Source organism: Sycon ciliatum, chromosome 8, assembly GCF_964019385.1.
Source record: "Sycon ciliatum chromosome 8, ocSycCili1.1, whole genome shotgun sequence".
Classification (NCBI taxonomy): Eukaryota; Metazoa; Porifera; class Calcarea; order Leucosolenida; family Sycettidae; genus Sycon; species Sycon ciliatum.
Window position 1 is genome coordinate 5,241,486 of NC_088650.1, and position 18,200 is coordinate 5,259,685.

At 48.6% G+C, this 18,200-nt stretch overlaps 1 protein-coding gene across 1 annotated transcript in view; it reads left to right on the top strand.

Moving 5' to 3' along the window:
* The first annotated feature begins 342 nt into the window (after positions 1 to 342).
* The window catches only part of LOC135822896 (uncharacterized), a 51,229-nt gene continuing 33,371 nt past the window's right edge, over positions 343 to 18,200 (top strand). Inside the window, exons 1-20 of the mRNA XM_065335732.1 lie at positions 343 to 565; positions 1,612 to 1,762; positions 3,310 to 3,509; positions 4,508 to 4,631; positions 4,995 to 5,086; positions 5,878 to 6,009; positions 6,625 to 6,784; positions 7,038 to 7,150; positions 7,430 to 7,546; positions 8,282 to 8,414; positions 9,066 to 9,283; positions 11,037 to 11,190; positions 11,539 to 11,651; positions 12,315 to 12,419; positions 13,636 to 13,768; positions 14,177 to 14,379; positions 15,068 to 15,209; positions 15,500 to 15,604; positions 16,609 to 16,751; positions 17,053 to 17,185. Of these exons, the coding sequence (XP_065191804.1) occupies positions 356 to 565; positions 1,612 to 1,762; positions 3,310 to 3,509; positions 4,508 to 4,631; positions 4,995 to 5,086; positions 5,878 to 6,009; positions 6,625 to 6,784; positions 7,038 to 7,150; positions 7,430 to 7,546; positions 8,282 to 8,414; positions 9,066 to 9,283; positions 11,037 to 11,190; positions 11,539 to 11,651; positions 12,315 to 12,419; positions 13,636 to 13,768; positions 14,177 to 14,379; positions 15,068 to 15,209; positions 15,500 to 15,604; positions 16,609 to 16,751; positions 17,053 to 17,185 (2,881 nt within the window). The 5' untranslated portion in view covers positions 343 to 355. The remainder of the gene's footprint in view (positions 566 to 1,611; positions 1,763 to 3,309; positions 3,510 to 4,507; positions 4,632 to 4,994; positions 5,087 to 5,877; positions 6,010 to 6,624; positions 6,785 to 7,037; positions 7,151 to 7,429; positions 7,547 to 8,281; positions 8,415 to 9,065; positions 9,284 to 11,036; positions 11,191 to 11,538; positions 11,652 to 12,314; positions 12,420 to 13,635; positions 13,769 to 14,176; positions 14,380 to 15,067; positions 15,210 to 15,499; positions 15,605 to 16,608; positions 16,752 to 17,052; positions 17,186 to 18,200) is intronic.

The following is an 18,200-nucleotide window of genomic DNA, read 5'->3' on the forward strand; positions in this document are numbered from 1 at the left end:
GAGTAGCACGCTTCACTTTTGTTGGTATCACTCGTTTCATGCACGTTGTTAGGCAATCGCCGTACACCTCCATTTTATATTTTCAATAGAGAACAAGCGGTGTGTGGTTGGCAAAGAGCCCCATGGCCCAATCAAATACCCCCCCCCCCCCCCCCCCCCCCGATGTTTCCTGGCAGATTGCAGGACAGATTTGTTGAGACCCAATTGTGATCTCTGCCTGGGAGGCAGCTATGATACCAGCAATTTTGGAAACGTCTGGCACATATGAAGTCAAAATGAATCTGTCTGTCCATATGCCTATCCATCTGTCTGTTCATCCGTCTGTTCCGCTCTCTTCACAGTCTTCTACTCATTCATGTCCGGCGGTGGGGCAGGCACCAGGACCACCGGTGCAGGCGTGGGCACCGCTCTCGTCGATCACTTCGGCACCTTCCACTACACGCTGCTCATCGCCGGACTCACGAACAGCGTCCGCTCTGTCAAGGCCTTCACGCGCTGGTCCACCACCGGTCCGTCTGTGCCCGCGCCAGTGTCCGATTTCTTCGCCGACTTCGAAGGTGCTGGGGTAGGTTCCATTGCATATCTGTAAAAGACTCGGATTGGGAGCCAATGATTAAAGTGAAAAAAGAAGGACCAGATGTTTACAAGTTATCCATGTTGCCTGATGATTGCGAAAGCATGAAACTTAAAGTAGCAGCAAACAAGCCTTGATTGTCCTTGTTCTTCTGTATCACGCTCTGTCTCCGCCGTGGTGTTGAGCACTGTCAGCACACTGGGTACATACTCCAGTGTCCTACACAAACAAAATATAAGCATGATACCGGTGAGTCAGAACGTGCAACAATCAGCACAATACTGACTGATGTGATACCGGCATTCAACTGCTGTCGGTGTGCGCATTCTAGACGTGATGCAGCTAAACATCAAGTCGTTGTGCCCCTACTGAATTTTGCTAACGCACGTGACTACTGGAAACCATATGCATGCACATGTACATACATCAGCTATTTAGTTTTGGCTAAACTGGAACCCCCCTGTAGAGATGTCTGGATCTGGATATTTGTATTGTATTCTATTATTTTACTTGGGCATTCCCGGCAGGCCCTACGGCCGTCTGACCGGGTGCCCGAGGTGAATGTATGTATTGACTTCCTGGCAAAATGAATTAGGGATGTGATCAGTGCGAAGGGATTCAGGCAGCGCATTCAAGCGGTCAGCACCAAGGAATGGAATAGACTTGTGTCCAGTTTGGGTAAAGAAAGGAAATTATTGGCTCATTCATTCAATGACGTCTTGTTCTAACAATTCGCCATGGGGAGTGTCAGCTGAAACAAAATCCACATCCACTCCAACTGACGACACTGCAGCCACCAGAGTAATATATTTCTAGGCACTCACAGCGGCGCGATGATCTTCATGTCTCTTCTTTCTCCTGTTGCTAACCACACTGCGCAAGCTCAGGGTGAGTCCAGGTTGCTCTGTGAGTGAAAATGTAGCGATTACAATCATTGATCGTGTGACGGCAGCCACCGGCGTAGCGCATTTCTAGGCACTCACAGCGGCGTGATTATCTTCACTGTCTCTTCTTCCCCTTGTTGCTAACCATAATAGCAAGCTGAAGGCGAGTCCAGGCCGGACATTCCCTGGTTCCTTGGCGCTCTCAACAGCCAGTACGAAATCTCGGCCAGCACGGGACCGATGGGATTGATTCAGGACATCACCGGGCCTCTCTCTCCCAGCATCAGCGAAGGATTCGGATTCTGTGAGTGAAAACGTGAAAACCCGCTAATGTGCATGTACCACAAAACATTCGAGTACGCACGCACGCACACAGACACACACACGCACGCTTGCATGCACACACAAGTACACGTGCAGGCAGACACAGACACACACATGCTGGCATGCACATACACACACACACACATACAGTACCACTGCTAGGATCTATCTTCTCAACCACAACGGCCGGGGGGGGGTTCTTTGCCGACAAAGCATACCTTAGTGATAGAGCATCGCTGGCAATAATCGAGGGTCCCCGGTTCGAGTCCTTGTGCTGTTTTTTTTTCTTCTTCAGTATTTTTCCTATTGTCAACTCCCTCAACCTTATGAACAGCCAGTTGTATTCTCATTGTATCTCAATAACTGGGTGTGAGGTTAAGCATATCGTTTGTCAGCATGAGATCTGCATATAAGCCGATGACCAATGTATCAGCTAGCAATGTGGATATAGGCCATTGACCAGTATCAGCTAGCAATGTGGACATAGGCCGTTGACCAATGTATCAGGCTAGCGATGTGTATATAGATCTATGACCCAATGTATCAGCTAGCGATGTGTATATAGATCTATGACCAATGTATCAGCATGAGATGTGGATATAGATCTATGACCAATGTATCAGCTAGCGATGTGTATATAGATCTATGACCAATGTATCAGCTAGCGATGTGTATATAGATCTATGACCAATGTATCAGCTAGCGATGTGTATATAGATCTATGACCAATGTATCAGCTAGCGATGTGTATATAGATCTATGACCAATGTATCAGCATGAGATGTGTATATAGATCTATGACCAATGTATCAGCTAGCGATGTGTATATAGATCTATGACCAATGTATCAGCATGAGATGTGTATATAGATCTATGACCAATGTATCAGCTAGCGATGTGTATATAGATCTATGTACAGTCAAACATGTAACTAGCGACCACCCTTGGGGCCAGAGAAAGCGGTCTTTAGTGGCAGGTGGTCCTTAGCTAGAGGTTTGCACCGCGCAACCATAATGTGAATGTGAGACCGTCCGTGCCTGGCAAAGTGGTCTGTAGTACCACGCTGGTCGCTAGTCACGGTGGTCTTTAGTTACAGGTTTTACTGTAGTACCAGGCTGGTCGCTAGTCACGGTGGTCTTTAGTTACAGGTTTTTCTGTATCAGCATGCAATGCGGGGATATTGGCCAATGCCTCAAAATCAGCTGACCTTGCTTTGCTCTGGCACATTCCCGGCATGGACTTCTCAGATAACATTCCCCTTGGCAAAGGCGGCTGTCAGAAACAATTCTTGTATTAAAATGACAGAATTTATTTGCTCCTGGTATTGGCTCACCTTGGATTGTCATCTTTTTTCTTCCTTCCTTTCTTCCTGTCTTGCTTAGTCATTGATTAATTGATTCATTCTTTCTGTGTATGCATGTGTGCGTGTGCGCGTGTGCGTTTATGTGTGTCCACGTGCATGCTCGTGTGCGTGATTTTTCTGGCACCTCTGTGCGTCGTCGTCGTCGTTGTCCCTGCTTCCCGCAGATCACTTCGAGGGCGTAATGACACCCACGGGACCGTCGGAGTACATGGGCTTCTCGTTTGCATACCTATCCCCCGTCAGCGTCATTCTCTACACTATCGTTATCGGCGACAATGACGAGGTGCAGACCTTCCGCGTGATGGACAGTAACTCCAATGTCTACTTCCACGACAACTTCACCGCTACCAACAATTACGCAACTGTGAGTTGAGGATCGCTGTGCAATTGTCAGTATGTCTGTCCATTCGTCTGTCCGTCCGTCCATTCGTCTGTTTGTCTTTACGTTCGCATGTTTGCCCGTCCGCCGTCCATCTGTCTATCCATCCGTCCGTCTGTCTGTCCGTTTGTCCATCCATCCGCCTGTCCATCTGTCTGTCTGTCCATCTGTCTGTCTGTCCATCTGTCTGTCTGTCCATCTGTCTGTCTGTCCATCTGTCTGTCTGTCCATCTGTCTGTCTGTCCATCTGTCTGTCTGTCCATCTGTCTGTCTGTCCATCTGTCTGTGTGTCCATCTGTCTGTCTGTCCATCTGTCTGTCTGTCCATCTGTCTGTCTGTCCATCTGTCTGTCTGTCCATCTGTCTGTCTGTCCATCTGCCTCTCGGCTTGTTTCCTTCTAAGTCAGCCTCTCTGTCTACTAGTATCCGCCTATCCATTTTCCGACCGTCCATTTGCCTAACCGCCTGGTCTGTCAGAAGTGCAATGTTCATTGGAGTGAACAAGGGGTCCATGACTGGTATGCGACATGAGATGTGCTGGGGTATCAGGCATGATTGCCAACTCTCCACCAGAATTGCTGGACATGTCAACTCTCAGTGGCTTACCTACTTACCCATGCACTCATCATACACTCGTCGTACACTCACCATACACTCATCGTACACTCACTCACTCAGTTTCTCGCTCACTCACTCATTCACAGGGGCGTAGCTGGTCCGCCTTCTAGGGGGGTGCACGGCCGCATACAAAATATGTGTAGGATGGCGGTGCAGGTCATTCATGGTCATAACGCGCACGCTGAACCTAGGCCAAAACTTTTAGGGGGGGGGGGGGGGGGGGGGGGGTGCACGTGCCCCCGCCACCCCCACCCCCGCCGCCCCATGCGAGCTACGCGCTTGCATTTCCTCACTCTCTCTCTCTCTCTCTCTCTCTCTCTCTCTCTCTGCCTCTCTCTGTGTGTGTTTGGTTTGTCTGTGGCACAGGCAACTATCAATGACTGGAACAGCACAGTGAAGAATATGCTGACGATGGGAAAGCTGTGGATCCAGGCCCTGGATGGCAGTGGTTCAGTGCTACTGCAGAGGCCACTCCGCATGAGCAAGCGATGTGAGTGCCTACTGCACTGTGTGCTTAGCCACCACAGCACCATGCCCTGAAGCAGCAGGACCTCAACAGCACCATGCCCTGAAACATATATGGACATGTGGACCAAAACACAGAGGGTATTCCCCTTGGTCATGTGACAAATTACGGGGTTGTGATCGATTCTAGCCTGGAGTTTGTTGTATGATTCACCCATCGGCCCATAACAGTATGATGAAGTACATGTGTGTGTGTGTGTGTGTGTGTGTGTGTGTGTGTGTGTGTGTGTGTGTGTATGTCTGTGTGTGTGTGTGTGTGTGTGTGTGTGTGTGTGTGTGTGTGTGTGTGTATGTGTGTGTGTGTGTGTATGTGTGTGTATGTGTACAGCATTCTCCGCCGCCCTCACACCAGCAACGACGGGCACAGGCAGTGGCTACGCTCAGTTCTCTCTCGATAGAGACGGCAGTCTTGTCTACAAGGTATGCGATGAGTGCTGTGTGTGTGTGTGTGTGTGTGTGTACGTGTGTGTGTGTACGTGTGTGTGTACGTGTGTGTGTGTGTGTACGTGTGTGTGTGTGTTGTGCTGTGCTATACTGTATGCTGTGCTGCATGTTAGGCATGTTCAAGGCCTAATGCCTACCGACTAGTCTATCAGTCTGTCTTTCTTCTACAAGAGTAAAGTGAATAGACGATAATGTAAACAGAGGCAGAACTACAGTGAACCCTGTCTAAGACGACCGCTCAAGGGACCTTCAAACCATGGTCTCTGTTACCAGATGGTCTCCTTATCCAGGGTCCTTTGGCTGGAAATAGCATCCCTGCATCCTGGTTGTAATGGTCTTCTAAGGTAGGTGGTCGCCTTATCCGAGTGGTCGCCTTGACGGGTTTGACTGTAGTGATGGAAACTTCACGTTTTGAACCTACCAGTCGCATTTTGACAGGGCCAAAGCGTGATTTTTTCGTCATCAGTTCCGTCTCTGTGTACCAGCGTCTAGTCAATCTCCTCTTGCCGGTGCATAAAACCTCTTTGATCGGATTCAGTTGCCAGTTTGTCATCAGATGCTGCATCTGCACCTTGATCCGTAGAGGATGGTGGCGTTCCTACGGATGTGCAAAACTGGGCCTCCAGCTGGGTCTCACGTGAACCGTGACATTTTTTTGTCATCGTTCTGGTCGCCAACTAACTCCGTCTATTTGTCTATCCGCCTGTTGGTCCCCCCCCCCCCTCCCTCCCTTCGTTTCCGTTTGTCCAATCTCTTCTATCCCCTAGGTCTACATGACAGGTCTACTAGGCCTGACGACTCCGCCGACACTCCGACTTGATGCCGGGTCGACCAGCAGCCAGCTCTTCTCCCAGCTGAGTGGAGTGATCTTGCTGGAAGCCAGTCACGGAACGTATTATGTGAGTTTAACCACTGCTGCACTGCCATGTGAGACTTGATGCTGTCTTCTGAAGCCTTCTCTGTGAAATTAGAGCACCATAATTATGTGCCGCATTCAGCGAAAAGAACCTGAGAGCTTCGATGAAAAAGTTGAGGGAAATGTCCGGAAAAAAACGTCCTTGAATATTTGATCATGAGTGCTCACGACCAAAAGTTCAAGGGCGTCGTTTTTAACAGTTCCCTCAACATTTTATCAAAGCTCTAAGTTTCGGCCCATTTCATCTTTTCAATTTGGTTGAAAAATTTCAGATCACAAACTGCTATGGGCTTTGACCAGTATAGGTTAAAGTACAGAGTGTTTAGGGACAACGTTTAGCATTTTTAACGTCCCTGGCATCCCCTTTGTGAAGAACTGTGCTGTGCCAATTTTGAATCCCCGCCAACGCCAATATGTGATTGTGTGTTTGCATCTGTGTGTGTGTGTGTGTGTGCCTGTCTGTCTGTTTGTCCGTCTGTCCGTCCGTCCGTCCGTCTGTATGCGTGTTTACGTGTGTGTGTGTGTGTGTGTATGTGTGTGTGTGTGTGTGATTGCGTGTTTGTTTGCATTCTTGCCCACACGTTCCCTCTGTTCGCAGGCCGAAGGTCGTCTGCTGCTCTCCGACTACACCACCCACACTGATATCTATCAGTTTTATCAGCTTTACACGTCTGGCAAGTGCAGCGTGTACACCACCAGTGGACTGGCTCTGCAAGGTCCCCTGGAGGCAGTCAATGCTGACGATACGGGAGAGTCGAGTATGTTTGTGTTGCGAAAATCCGGTCGAGTATGATTTACGCATGCTGTTGTATTTGGGTTCTTGTCTCGTAGAGTCCAGTGTCTGATGTCACATATTGTCTAACTGATCACGTGGGTCTCCCCGGGAGAGGGGAGAGAGATTCAAAAGGAATCCTGGAAAGATGGCCGCACTGCCAATCGCTTTGGGGTCCGGATAACCCACGTATGAGTGTATTAAAACTCTATTGATGGTGTTCTATCCCCACTGCGTAGTTGACCTTGCCACACTGCTCACTGGTTCCCAAGTCACTCCCAACGCCATGACGACATCCGCCGGCGGTGCCGGCGTCTTTGAGGTGCAGCAAGACGGATCGCTCCATTTCCACGTGAGTCGTTTGTGTCACTCCTGTTGTATGCTGCTTGGAATTGTGTATTGTTTTTGTTGCAACTTCGGACGGAAGTTTGCCTATCCTTAGAATCAAAAAAGGTTTTTCCACCCTTAGAGTTGAACCTTTGGAAAGTTTGATTCAAACAGGCCAGGACGTCAAGTCTATGTGGGCGTGCATGCGTGCGCATGCATGTGTGTATATTTGTGTGTTTATGTGCACCGACTTGTGCGTTACTCATGTACGTACACACGCCCGCTATGCCTGCGTAAATTGCAGCTCTCCATCCGCAACCCAACGAGCCCCATCGTCAATGCTTACCTGGCCGGTCCTGCCCCACGTGGACAAACGGGGCCGAAAGTCCTCGACCTGATGTCCTACCTAAATGGATTTACGGTAAGGTGGGGGGGGGCATATCGGACCGGAAGATAGCATTGTTATGTCGCCTTGGCGACATTACGGCACTCTGCTAATCCCGAAGACCTAGTTCTGTCTTTTTGTTTAGCTTCATTTTACTTCTCCATAGGCACGGGCATGATAATGTGAATAGATATCATACACATTCCCCTGAGGGCTTTAGAAAACTGGATGAGATATCGAAGAAGTGTGCTGACACTCCTTTGAGGGTTTGTAAAACTCTGTACCGTACGTCAACAAACATTCATCGCATATTTATTTTCGGCTATTTTCGGCCTGGTCATGTTTGGCCGAAAATGTGTTGCGGCGGAAATTTTGTTTTGCAAGGTTCAGCGTGACAGTGTATACAGGCGACAGCAGTACAGACCGAAAAGTTGATTAGGCTGAAATGGGGTTTTAGCCCTGGGAGGCCGAAATTTGAATGGGCCGAAAATTTGTCGCTTTACAGTCACCGCTCTTTGACTGCTCTGACCGCCAAAGTGCCGGTTACAAGGACTTGGTTGCTGCCGTGTTAATCACCATTGTGTTCGACAAGGAAGGTAATCGTACGAAAAAGGCCTCGTCGAAACGATATGGTGTCTGTGCTTCGTGCGCTGATTTGTTTCCCTCCAGCCAAGACTCTATCAAAACTCTATGAGAACACAAAGCTCAGTTTTAAGTTGTGCTGACATTCCCGTTGTGTAACGCTGTGTTTGTCTTTCATCACCTGCTCAGATCCACGGTTTCTTCCTGAGCAAGAACGCCTCGTTCTTCCGCGAGCTCCTGGCCGGCCATTACTACATCGTCGTGGGAACGCAGACAAACCCGAACGGAGAGCTGCGCGGCCAAATCCTGGTGCAGCGGCAAAGTGAGAAAGCCAGCAATGCTGGAGAATTTAGTTGTTTCTGTACACTGTATTTATAGTGTTGATCAAAACAGGCATCAGACAATTAGCAATGGACCCACTTGGGGAGTAAACATTTGAAGGTTGATGTGGAAAAGTAGAGACAAGAAAAGTAAGGAAGAACGAAAGGAAGTGAAGGTTTGATAACCGCAATCCCTAAGACAAGCTGAATTGACATATTGATTGCAGTTATCAAATTACTGTCTCCTCGCCGTTTGTTTAAAGCAAAGGTTGTTTCTTACTGAATAGATTCCACTCCAGTGAGCGATGGAAACCCCTACGCAGCTGATAATGTATAATAGCCATAGCCCCATAATAGCCAGTCTGTGCACAGTACAGTGGAAGGAAACCGTGCGTTTCAGAAGGTGCTGGTGGAAATTACAGCCAATGCTAGGAACATTCCGAAAGGTGGGACGAAGTGGGTCAGGGATGCCTGGCAAGTGCTTTTCCCCTCTCTTTATGTTCGTTTCTCTGTGTGTGTGTGTGTGTGTGTGTGTGTGTGTGTGTGTGTGTGTGTGTGTGTGTGTGTGTGTGTGTGTGTGTGTGCGTGTACGTGTACGTGTGTATGTACGTGTGTGTGTGTGTCTGTATCTGTGTGTGTGTACGTGTGTGCAGCCTACACCGACATCCTGCAGCCCAGCGGGCCGATCACCAACATGGCCGGCACAGTGCGCTTTGAGCTGGACGACTTTGGTCTCATGCACGTGCAGGTCGTGTACCTTATGGGTAGTCAGCTGAGCGCTGCAGGCCAGAACCTCAGTAGTATCATCATGACCGATGCAGAGAACACCTTCTCCACCGATCTCAGCCGCTATATCGGTCACAGCAGCGTGGTGAGTGTTTGTGCTGGGGCGTTATTATTGCTTGTTTCTAGTGAGAACCAGACGCACACACACACACACACACACACACACACACACACACACACACACACACACACACACACACACACACACACACACACACACACATACACACACACCTCAGACCTGCCCATCGTAGAAGCGATGATAGCGAACAGCTATGTTAGACATAGCAACTTGTGCTGGGATTACACCATTCAACAGCTTGCAAAGCTGATGAATTGACCGCCACTAATTTTAGCCTGGTATCCCGCCACACAGCTGTTTGAAGTGACTTTTTCTGGCCAGTGAATCCCAATTTTTTCAATTTTTCATTTTTCCATACACACGCACATACACACACCTTGAACCTTGAAACTGCCACCTAAAGGTGATGCAGTGCCTCAAAGAGGCAAGGAGGGCAGAGTTACTTCTTGCATTTGTGTTGAGCCAGGTACTGGAGACGTGTGAACTTCCGAGAGCAGGTCGGGCATGGGATGGTGCGGCGCTCAGAGCCAGAGCTGCATGTTCTGCGGTTGGAGTTGCAGTTGTGCCGGCGGTGCCCAGCTTTGCTCCGGAAACAGCGGTCACAGGTGTGGCAGTGGTAATGACATTGGCTGCAATCAGGTGGGCGAGGTGCAACAATCTCTGGAACTGGAGCGTCACCAAGACTGGGAGAGCAGCTGTGCACAGCAAATCCACCTCGGCTAGCAAACCAACGATGGCACGTTTCGCACAACACAGCACCGGCCTGTTCATGGATCGGCTTCAGTCGCTCTTCCCTGCATTTGTGCCGCCGAAGTCCGCTTTCACTGGCGAAGAGTCGCTCACAGATCGCACAACACACTGACTTGGCTGTCGTTTCAAGGCGTAAGCGCCGTGCAACAATAGCATCCGAGATGGACTGGATCCACTCGCCACGTTCAGCTGCGAGGTCGTACCAACCGGTGTCACATACACACACACACACACACACACACACACACACGCACACACACACACATACATGTGTAGGAGTTGCATCATTTGATAGAAAGTATATTTTTCACAGTTGGGGGTGTTTCTTTTGTAGAGCTTGAGTGGATATAGATTTTTAGGTTATAGATTCTTAGGTTCGAACCCCAAGATGGGCAAGATGGGGGCAGAGAGGATTGTATTTCTCAGCTTGAGGGATTTGAAAAGAAGGGGAGAGACAGTGCAGAGAGATAGAAACTGAAAAGAAGGGCAGTTTTGAATGTGTACAAAACAAAATGGAAATGCCGTGAAACATGTAACCAAGGCAACCGCTCAAGGGACTTTCGAAACGTGGTCACTGTATCCAGGTGGTCTCCTTATCCAGGTGGTCTCCTTATCCAGGTGGTCTCCTTATCCAGGTGGTCTCCTTATCCAGGTGGTCTCCTTATCCAGGTGGTCTCCTTATCCAGGTGGTCTCCTTATCCAGGTGGTCTGCTTATCCAGGGTCATTTGACTGGACATATCATCCCTTGGTCCTGGTTTCAGTGGTATTCTAGGACAGCTGGTCGCCTTATCTAAGTGGTGGCCTTAAGAGATTTTACTGTACGTCTTTTTTTACACACTCAGCACATTAACATCTGTATCTTGCTAGCCTCGTTGACATGCCACACTAACGTAAGGAAACATCTTCTCTCACTCTCTCACTCTCTCTCTCTCTCTCTCTCTCTCTCTCTCTCTCTCTCTCTCTCTCTCTCTCTCTCTCTCTCTCTCTCTCTCTGTGTTTCTGCAGATTCGCGGCACGTTCCAGCCCACGGCTCAGCACATCTACGCGCTGTCCCATCGGCGCGTGCGCGTCAACCTGGCCTCTTGCTCCACATGCGCCGCCACACTGACCGGCACTCCCAGCCAATTCAAGAATCCTGTCGTGCGCAATGGACCACCTGGTAAGGGCAGAGGAGGAGGAGGAGGTGTTCTAGAAGACGAGTAACTGTCCATTCAAGCTCTGCAGGAGAAAGCATGTCGCTCAAGGCTAGCACCCACAGCGATGACGTTGGTTGACATTTTTGCATGACGAATTGGGGGAGAAATTTCACACCTAAGTTCACCGTGCACTGTACTGACTTCAAACCTGAGATAATTATAAGTTGCTAAGATTTAACATCTTGAAACCTGGCTGGTTTGGTAATTTTTTAAAGATGTTCACCGCTCTTTAAAGCTGGCCTGTTTTGCTTCCTCTGTGTGTGTGTGTGTGTGTGCGTGCGTGCGCATGTATTTGATGGTAACGTATGTAGTGATCTACCATTCATTGCTGAGCGGCGCATCAAGACCCACGGTACTCACCTCGGCTACTGGTGCCTGCGTGTTCGCACTGGACACCAATAACGACCTGCACTACTTTATCAAGGTAATATCTCAACACGTACATGCACAGGCAGGCACTGCTGTAGCCATGCTGCTGTCAATGGCGGGGGGGGGGGGGGGGGGTAGCCATGCTGTCAAGAGGGGGGGGGGGTAAGTTTAAAGCCATGCTGTCAAGGGGGGGGGGGGGGTAAGTTTAAAGCCATGCTGCCAAGGGTGGCGGCAGGGGTACGTTTACAATGATAAGCTTTAATATAGTGTGGTTTTTCGTCGGTCGCATGGCCATTTGAAAAAGCCATGTTGGTTCCAACTCCACTCAGCCCGTGCATCTATGGGTCACGTGATATCGGCCATGTTGATTCCACTGCCCACATGTCATGATCACTTTCTGCACAAATTTAGTCACATGACAAACTGATGTGAATATACACATGGCATGCCCCCTCCGTGATGTACGTTGGAAGATGTGTGCGGGTACTTTGTTGCGGCTAGGATACGGATATTTGTATTTATTTGTATTTATTTGTATTTATTGTTTAAAGGACTTCCCAAAGGCATAGCCTATATCAGAGGGGATCTCCTAACGTTAATATGCAGAACTGGGATGACGGAGCTTTACCCTGCTTTAAGTTGTGTGTGTGTGTGTGTGTGTGTGTGTGTGTGTGTGTGTGTGTGTGTGTGTGTGTGTGTGTGTGTGTGCGGCGCTCAGACGTACGCTCTCGACACGGCCGTCAGCTCCATCCTGATCCTGAACAGCACCAATCAAGCTCAGTTTGCCGTGCCGATCGCCAACTATGACATTGGATTTGGATACGTAAGCGTGTTGACCATAATGGGACACATATATACCACGAATAGTGCTGTTCCAGGCGCTTAGCCATGGTTGGCTATAAAAACCCTGCAATCGCCACGCAAAGTGGTCATTGGCTACCCCAGCCATGTATTGCTTGGAATAAAATAAATAAATAAATAAATAATAAATAATAGCCTATAGGGATAGTGACTGCGTTGTTCTCACACCACCTAGCTGTCGTGTGTTGCATTCTACACATCACTGCATGTGTCGTACTCACACCTTCATGATGTGGTACATTCACACTGCTGTCTGTTATAGTCTCTTGTCACAGTCAGACCTCGCTTATCCGGTCCTCTTTTAGCCGAATCCCTCGCCATCCGGAAGAAAATTGTTGGTCACCTATTTACAGCATACGTCATGCATACATACAGTATGTGTGTTCGATTATCCGGTTCCCTCGCCTATCCAGATATTTCTGTGGAAATCGGATGTGTGCGCTTAAGTGAGGCCTGCTTGTATTCCAGTTATCCGGCAGTACATTCTCGCCAGCTCACTACATAGCCCGCATGGGGCATCGGGGCTCGTGCACCCCCCCCCCCCCCCCCCCCCCCCCTAAAGATGTCAACATAGCTTCAGCATCATGCACGTTATGACCCTGATGGCATGCACCAGTCATCCTACACACAATGATAGTCCAGCTAGCGGCTGTGCGCCGCTCCAAGAGGTGGACCAGCTTCGCCCCTGTGTTCTATCATTGGATGTTGGATATGTAAGTGTGCTGAACATGTTCACAATCATGAGAAGCATGTATACAGTGAAAACTGCCTAAGACGACCGCTCAAGAGTCAAGGGACCTTCAAAACGTGGTCTTTGTAGCCAGGTGGCCTCCTTATCCAGGGTTATTTGACTGAGAATAGCATCCCTTGGTCCTGGTTGTAGCGGTCCTCTTGGACAGGTGGTCGCCTTATCCGAGTGGTTGCCTTGACAGGTTTTACTGTACTCGTGACTATTGCCGTTACTCTATCATTGAACAATATCCCTAGTTCGTTTGGATAGAATTTCGAAATTTTGAAAAATGCTACCACCCGCCAGGGCACTTGTGTGAGTGTGTGGTGGTGGGCGCAATTTGGGCTACCTGGTAAGGGAGAGTTGTGCTTCTGTCCCCAAAGCCCGTCTCGATAAGACGATTGCATGGACATGTTTGTATGTGGATTGGGCTTGGTTGTGGCTGCAGGTTGAGGGGACTTTCCCCAAGCTGTCCACTTACCAGCTGGACCAGCTCAACTCGGCAGAGTGGCTCGTCGTCGTGGTTACGACTGGATATCCGTTTGGAGAGCTAGTCGGATCGATTGTTCTCGACCAGCGCAGTAAGCCTATTTTTGATATGCTGTTGATTTTCGTGTGTATGCATGTGTGTGTATGTATGTGTGTGTGTGTGTGTGTGTGTGTGTGTGTGTGGGTGTTTGTGCATGCGTATGTGTGTGCGTGTGTGTGTGTGTGTGTGTGCGTTGGCGTGAATTGACTGTTTCCGCAGCCCAGTATGTTAAAAGATTTCCATGATAGCTATTATTGTCACCCATTCTTATTAAAAAAATGATTCATAAACTTTTCCCGCTTGCATCTTTCCCCTCAAACCAATGAAAACGTTTTTTATACATTTTTTTCATTTTGTGCAAATTTTCATTGCATGATTGTTTCATGGTATTATGCCGGCATCCATTGTTTTATTTATCGCACTGTCATATGCTCCTCTCCTTGACTCTGTTTTTTCTCAGCCGAGACGGCCACACTAACATCGGGTTCTTCAAGCCCAACGGGTGGAGCGGCGTGGGCAACGCTATCCTTTGACTACTCTGGCGGTGCCCGTGTCCAGTGGCAGATCCAAGGACTCTCCGGACCTCTAACCCAGGCGAACTTTGCCGACACGCAGACGACCCCGATCGGAGCATCGCTTCTGAACACCGTTGTTCAATCGCACGTGAGTTGTTGTTCTGATGTTGATGAATGTACAGTCAGACCTCGCTTATCCGGTCCTCTTTTATCCGGATCCCTCCGAGCCATCTGGAAGAAAATCGTTGGTTACCAATAATATTATTTATAGCATATGCCATGCATACATGCAGTATGTGTGTTCGATAATCCGGTCCCTCGCCTATCCGGGCATTTTTGTGAAAAACGGATGTGTGCGGTTAAGCGAGGCCTGACTGTATTGGGCTTTTGTGCTGGGTTCCGTGTCCTCTCAGTTGTGTATTGCGGGTGAATGTGTGTGCCGCGTGTCTCTGCCTTACCCATCGGATGGCTGACAGGATTGAATCCCCCTCTCCTCCACGCCACGCCACTCTATCTCTCTCCAATCTCTCTCGCACTCTCGGCAGCCGGCCAGATTCAACCCCAATGAAGAACGCGTTTAAATGTTTTGATGGATCGATGGGTGCTTCGCCCGAATCCTTACACTTGGAGCTTCAGTAATGAGTGATTTTTAATAGCATGTGGCTGTGTGCCTCTAACTTGAAAAATGTTTACTGGTATATATGTACGATGTGGATCATGCAAAATGTCGATCGTCAACTAATCTGTGTGTGCGTGTTTGTTTCCCTTTCCGTATTTGTGTGTGTGTGTGTGTGTGTTTGCGTGCATTTCACCTGTCCGGTCTGCGGAACACACAGTCTGTCATGGCGCTGTACGGCCAGTCCCCGAAGTGGTACCCACTGCTGGGGCGCTACAGCCTGCAGCTTCGTCTCGGCACACAGGCCAATCCTGGCGGAGAACTCAACGGCTTCATGAGGCCAAACGTCACACCACAAGACTGTAAGTTGGTAGTGGTGTATATCTGCTTTCACACCTGTGTGTGTGTATGTGTGTGTGTGTCTGTGTCTGTGTCTGTGTCTGTGTCTGTGTGTCTGTGTGTGTGTGTCTGTGTGTCTGGGCTTGTCTGTGTCTGTGTGCATGTGTGTTTGTCTGTGTGCATGTGTGTATGTGTCTGCATCTGTGTGTGTGTCTGTCTGAGCATCCATCTCCATGTCTGTGCCTATGTGCCATCATGTGTTTGTGTGTGTATGTGTGCGTGTGTTCATTTCACACCACGTCTGTTCTTGCAGTGCAATACCGTGCGCTTCTCTCCGGCTTCGGAGTGGGAACTGTGGACGGATCGGTGAAGGCCTCGGCAACATCGGCCGTCGGAAAGACGACGTTCTACTACGATGGTAATCCTTGGTTTCTCAACACCAGTCCTCCTCTTTCAATCCTACAGTCCATTCACCAAACCTGGGCCCATAGATTTTTCACAGTCTCACTTCCTTCTTTTTCAGGATCGTGGGAGTCGATGACTTCTATAGGTCATAAATATTATACCCGATATTTTAAGTCTGAGATAAAGTGCATCACTGGTTCAAGTCCTGGTGATGACTGTCAATCTTTTCTTCAGACTTTTCCCGTTTGCATCTTTCCCCCAAACCAGTGAATAAAGTGGATACGGTGAAAAAAATTATCAGAATATGTGCAGAAAGTATTTTTTCCAAACAAATACAATGTATTGTTAGTGTGTCGGCAAGGGCCCCGCCCCCGTTTGGCGAATGGACTGTAGTATTGTGTTGGGGTAGTTGTTGTATTCTCCCGTATGGCCGATCTCACGGCTGGCGAGCTGGACAGAGCCTGGATCTTGCAATCGAGAGGTTTTGTGTTTGCTTGCCATTGTGTATGAAAAGCCTCTGTTGAAAATTTCGCCTTTGGTCGAGAGATCGTCGAGTTGCACACTCTTACTCCCATTGGCAGAACCGTGCATAACCAGCCATACTCTTCGTACTGAGTGCGTTCCATTATGCCTGCTAATCGATTCATGAGTCCATTCATGAATCGATTCGCGCTATTCACATCACGCCATGTGGATAGGGTGAATGGATTTCGGATCGATTCCAGTGCTCAGGACGCGAAATCGAACGGCGAGATTCCATTCATGAATCGATTCAAGTGCGTAATCGAAGCCCGCGTACAGTGCAGGCCTTGTAATGTTCTGCAGGTTGTTCCCGGGGCCTGTAGGAGTATGAGTGTGTGTGTGTGGGGGGGGGGGGGGGGCATCTGAAATAAAGTTCCTTGCCTTTTGCCGGGGAAAGCAAAGCCAATGCACAATGTAATGGCCGCATACTCTTGACTTCTAAGTTGCTGAAGAAGGACGTCTTTGCTTTCACCAATTTCAAAAATGTACTTGCAGGAAATGGTATCCGTTACAACATGGCTCTCTGGGGCTTGTCAGGACCGCCCAAGAACATCAGCCTCTACGTCGGAGGTCCAGTGGGATATGCTTCCAAGATGGCTCCCGTCTTCGACTTCATGCCAACCTTCGACGGTGCAAATGTAAGTAGCGTGTTTGTTAGGGATTGTGTGTGGGGGGGGGGGATACGTGAGTGTGCATGTGTGTGTATGTGTGTGTGTGTGTGTGTGTGTACATGCACGCCTGCACGCTCGTATGTGCGTGCATGATAATGTTACATCATTACTTACAGAAGAAATTTCAATCCTGATAATGGTTTTTGCCAAAAAGCAAATCTTGGCTTGGTGTTTGTGTTTCAATTTTTCCTTGTGTGTGTGTGTGTTCACGTGCACTCGTATGTGTGTGTGTGTGTTCCTGTGCACACACATGAATATTCCTGTTCAGGCTAACGGCATCATTCCCAACGTTAGCCGTGACATGCTGGTCTCCATTGGCAACGGAACGGCATACGTCCTGGTCACTACCGACAAGTACCCGAGCGGCGAAATCCGAGGCAACGTCGAACTGGAGTTCAGAGGTGAGTAATGGCGTGCTAGCCGTATCACACGGATACACTTGTCTATGGCTAAACAGACACACTGTATAGTAATGTATACAGTTCATTAGTTGTTGTTGAAATTGTATTTTGTATCGCAGACCAAACGGGCAATTGTGCCCAATATTATGATGGCGATAAAGGAACGGCCGAGAGCCAAGGATACAACAAGCAAGCCTCCACCAAAGAGAGAAAAACACGGAAAACACAGTACAGCAAAGCCTGGTTTAAGCGACCACCCCACGGTGCAAGCAAAAGCGGTCGTTAAAGCCAGGTGGTCTTTAGAACCAGGTCCCACAGTGTCTGCGTAGAGCTGTCGGTGCATGGAAAGACGGTCGTTAAGAGCAGGTGGTCGCTAAACCCAGCGGTCGCTCACACCAGGTTTTACTGTACTTCGAGTACGAAGAAAAAGATTTGTATGACTGCAGTGTACTGTACGTCTACAAATATTCGGCGCATGTTTATTTTCGGCTATTTTCGGCCTGGTAATGTTTAGCCGAAAATTTGTTGCGGCCGAAATTTTGTTTTCCAAGGTTCAGTGTGACAGTGTATACAGGCGGCAGCAGTACAGGATGAAAATTTGATGCGGCCGAAATGGGTTATAACTTATAACCCTGGGAGGCCGAAATTTGAACGGGCAGAAAATTGGTAGACTTACAGTACTTGTGAAAGAGCAGGTCTGCTCCTCACCACTTGTATTTTTATGAAGCTGCCGAGCAAGCCTACAGCAATGTATGTATGGATTGCATGTAAACAATGGCGAGGAGACAATAATTTTATAACCGCGATCAATAAGACAAGCTGTGTCGACATTTGTGTACACTTTGTTCATGCAATGTAAAACGGTGGAGACAATGTGCAATAAAACCATGAAAATAGGAAGAAATAGTGTAGAGAAAATTTGGATCCAAACAAGTTTTCGTTATGTGAGGATTTTATTCAATTTTCTTTATTCTAATTCACAAGTACACACGGGCTACAAGCCCAATTGCATGGA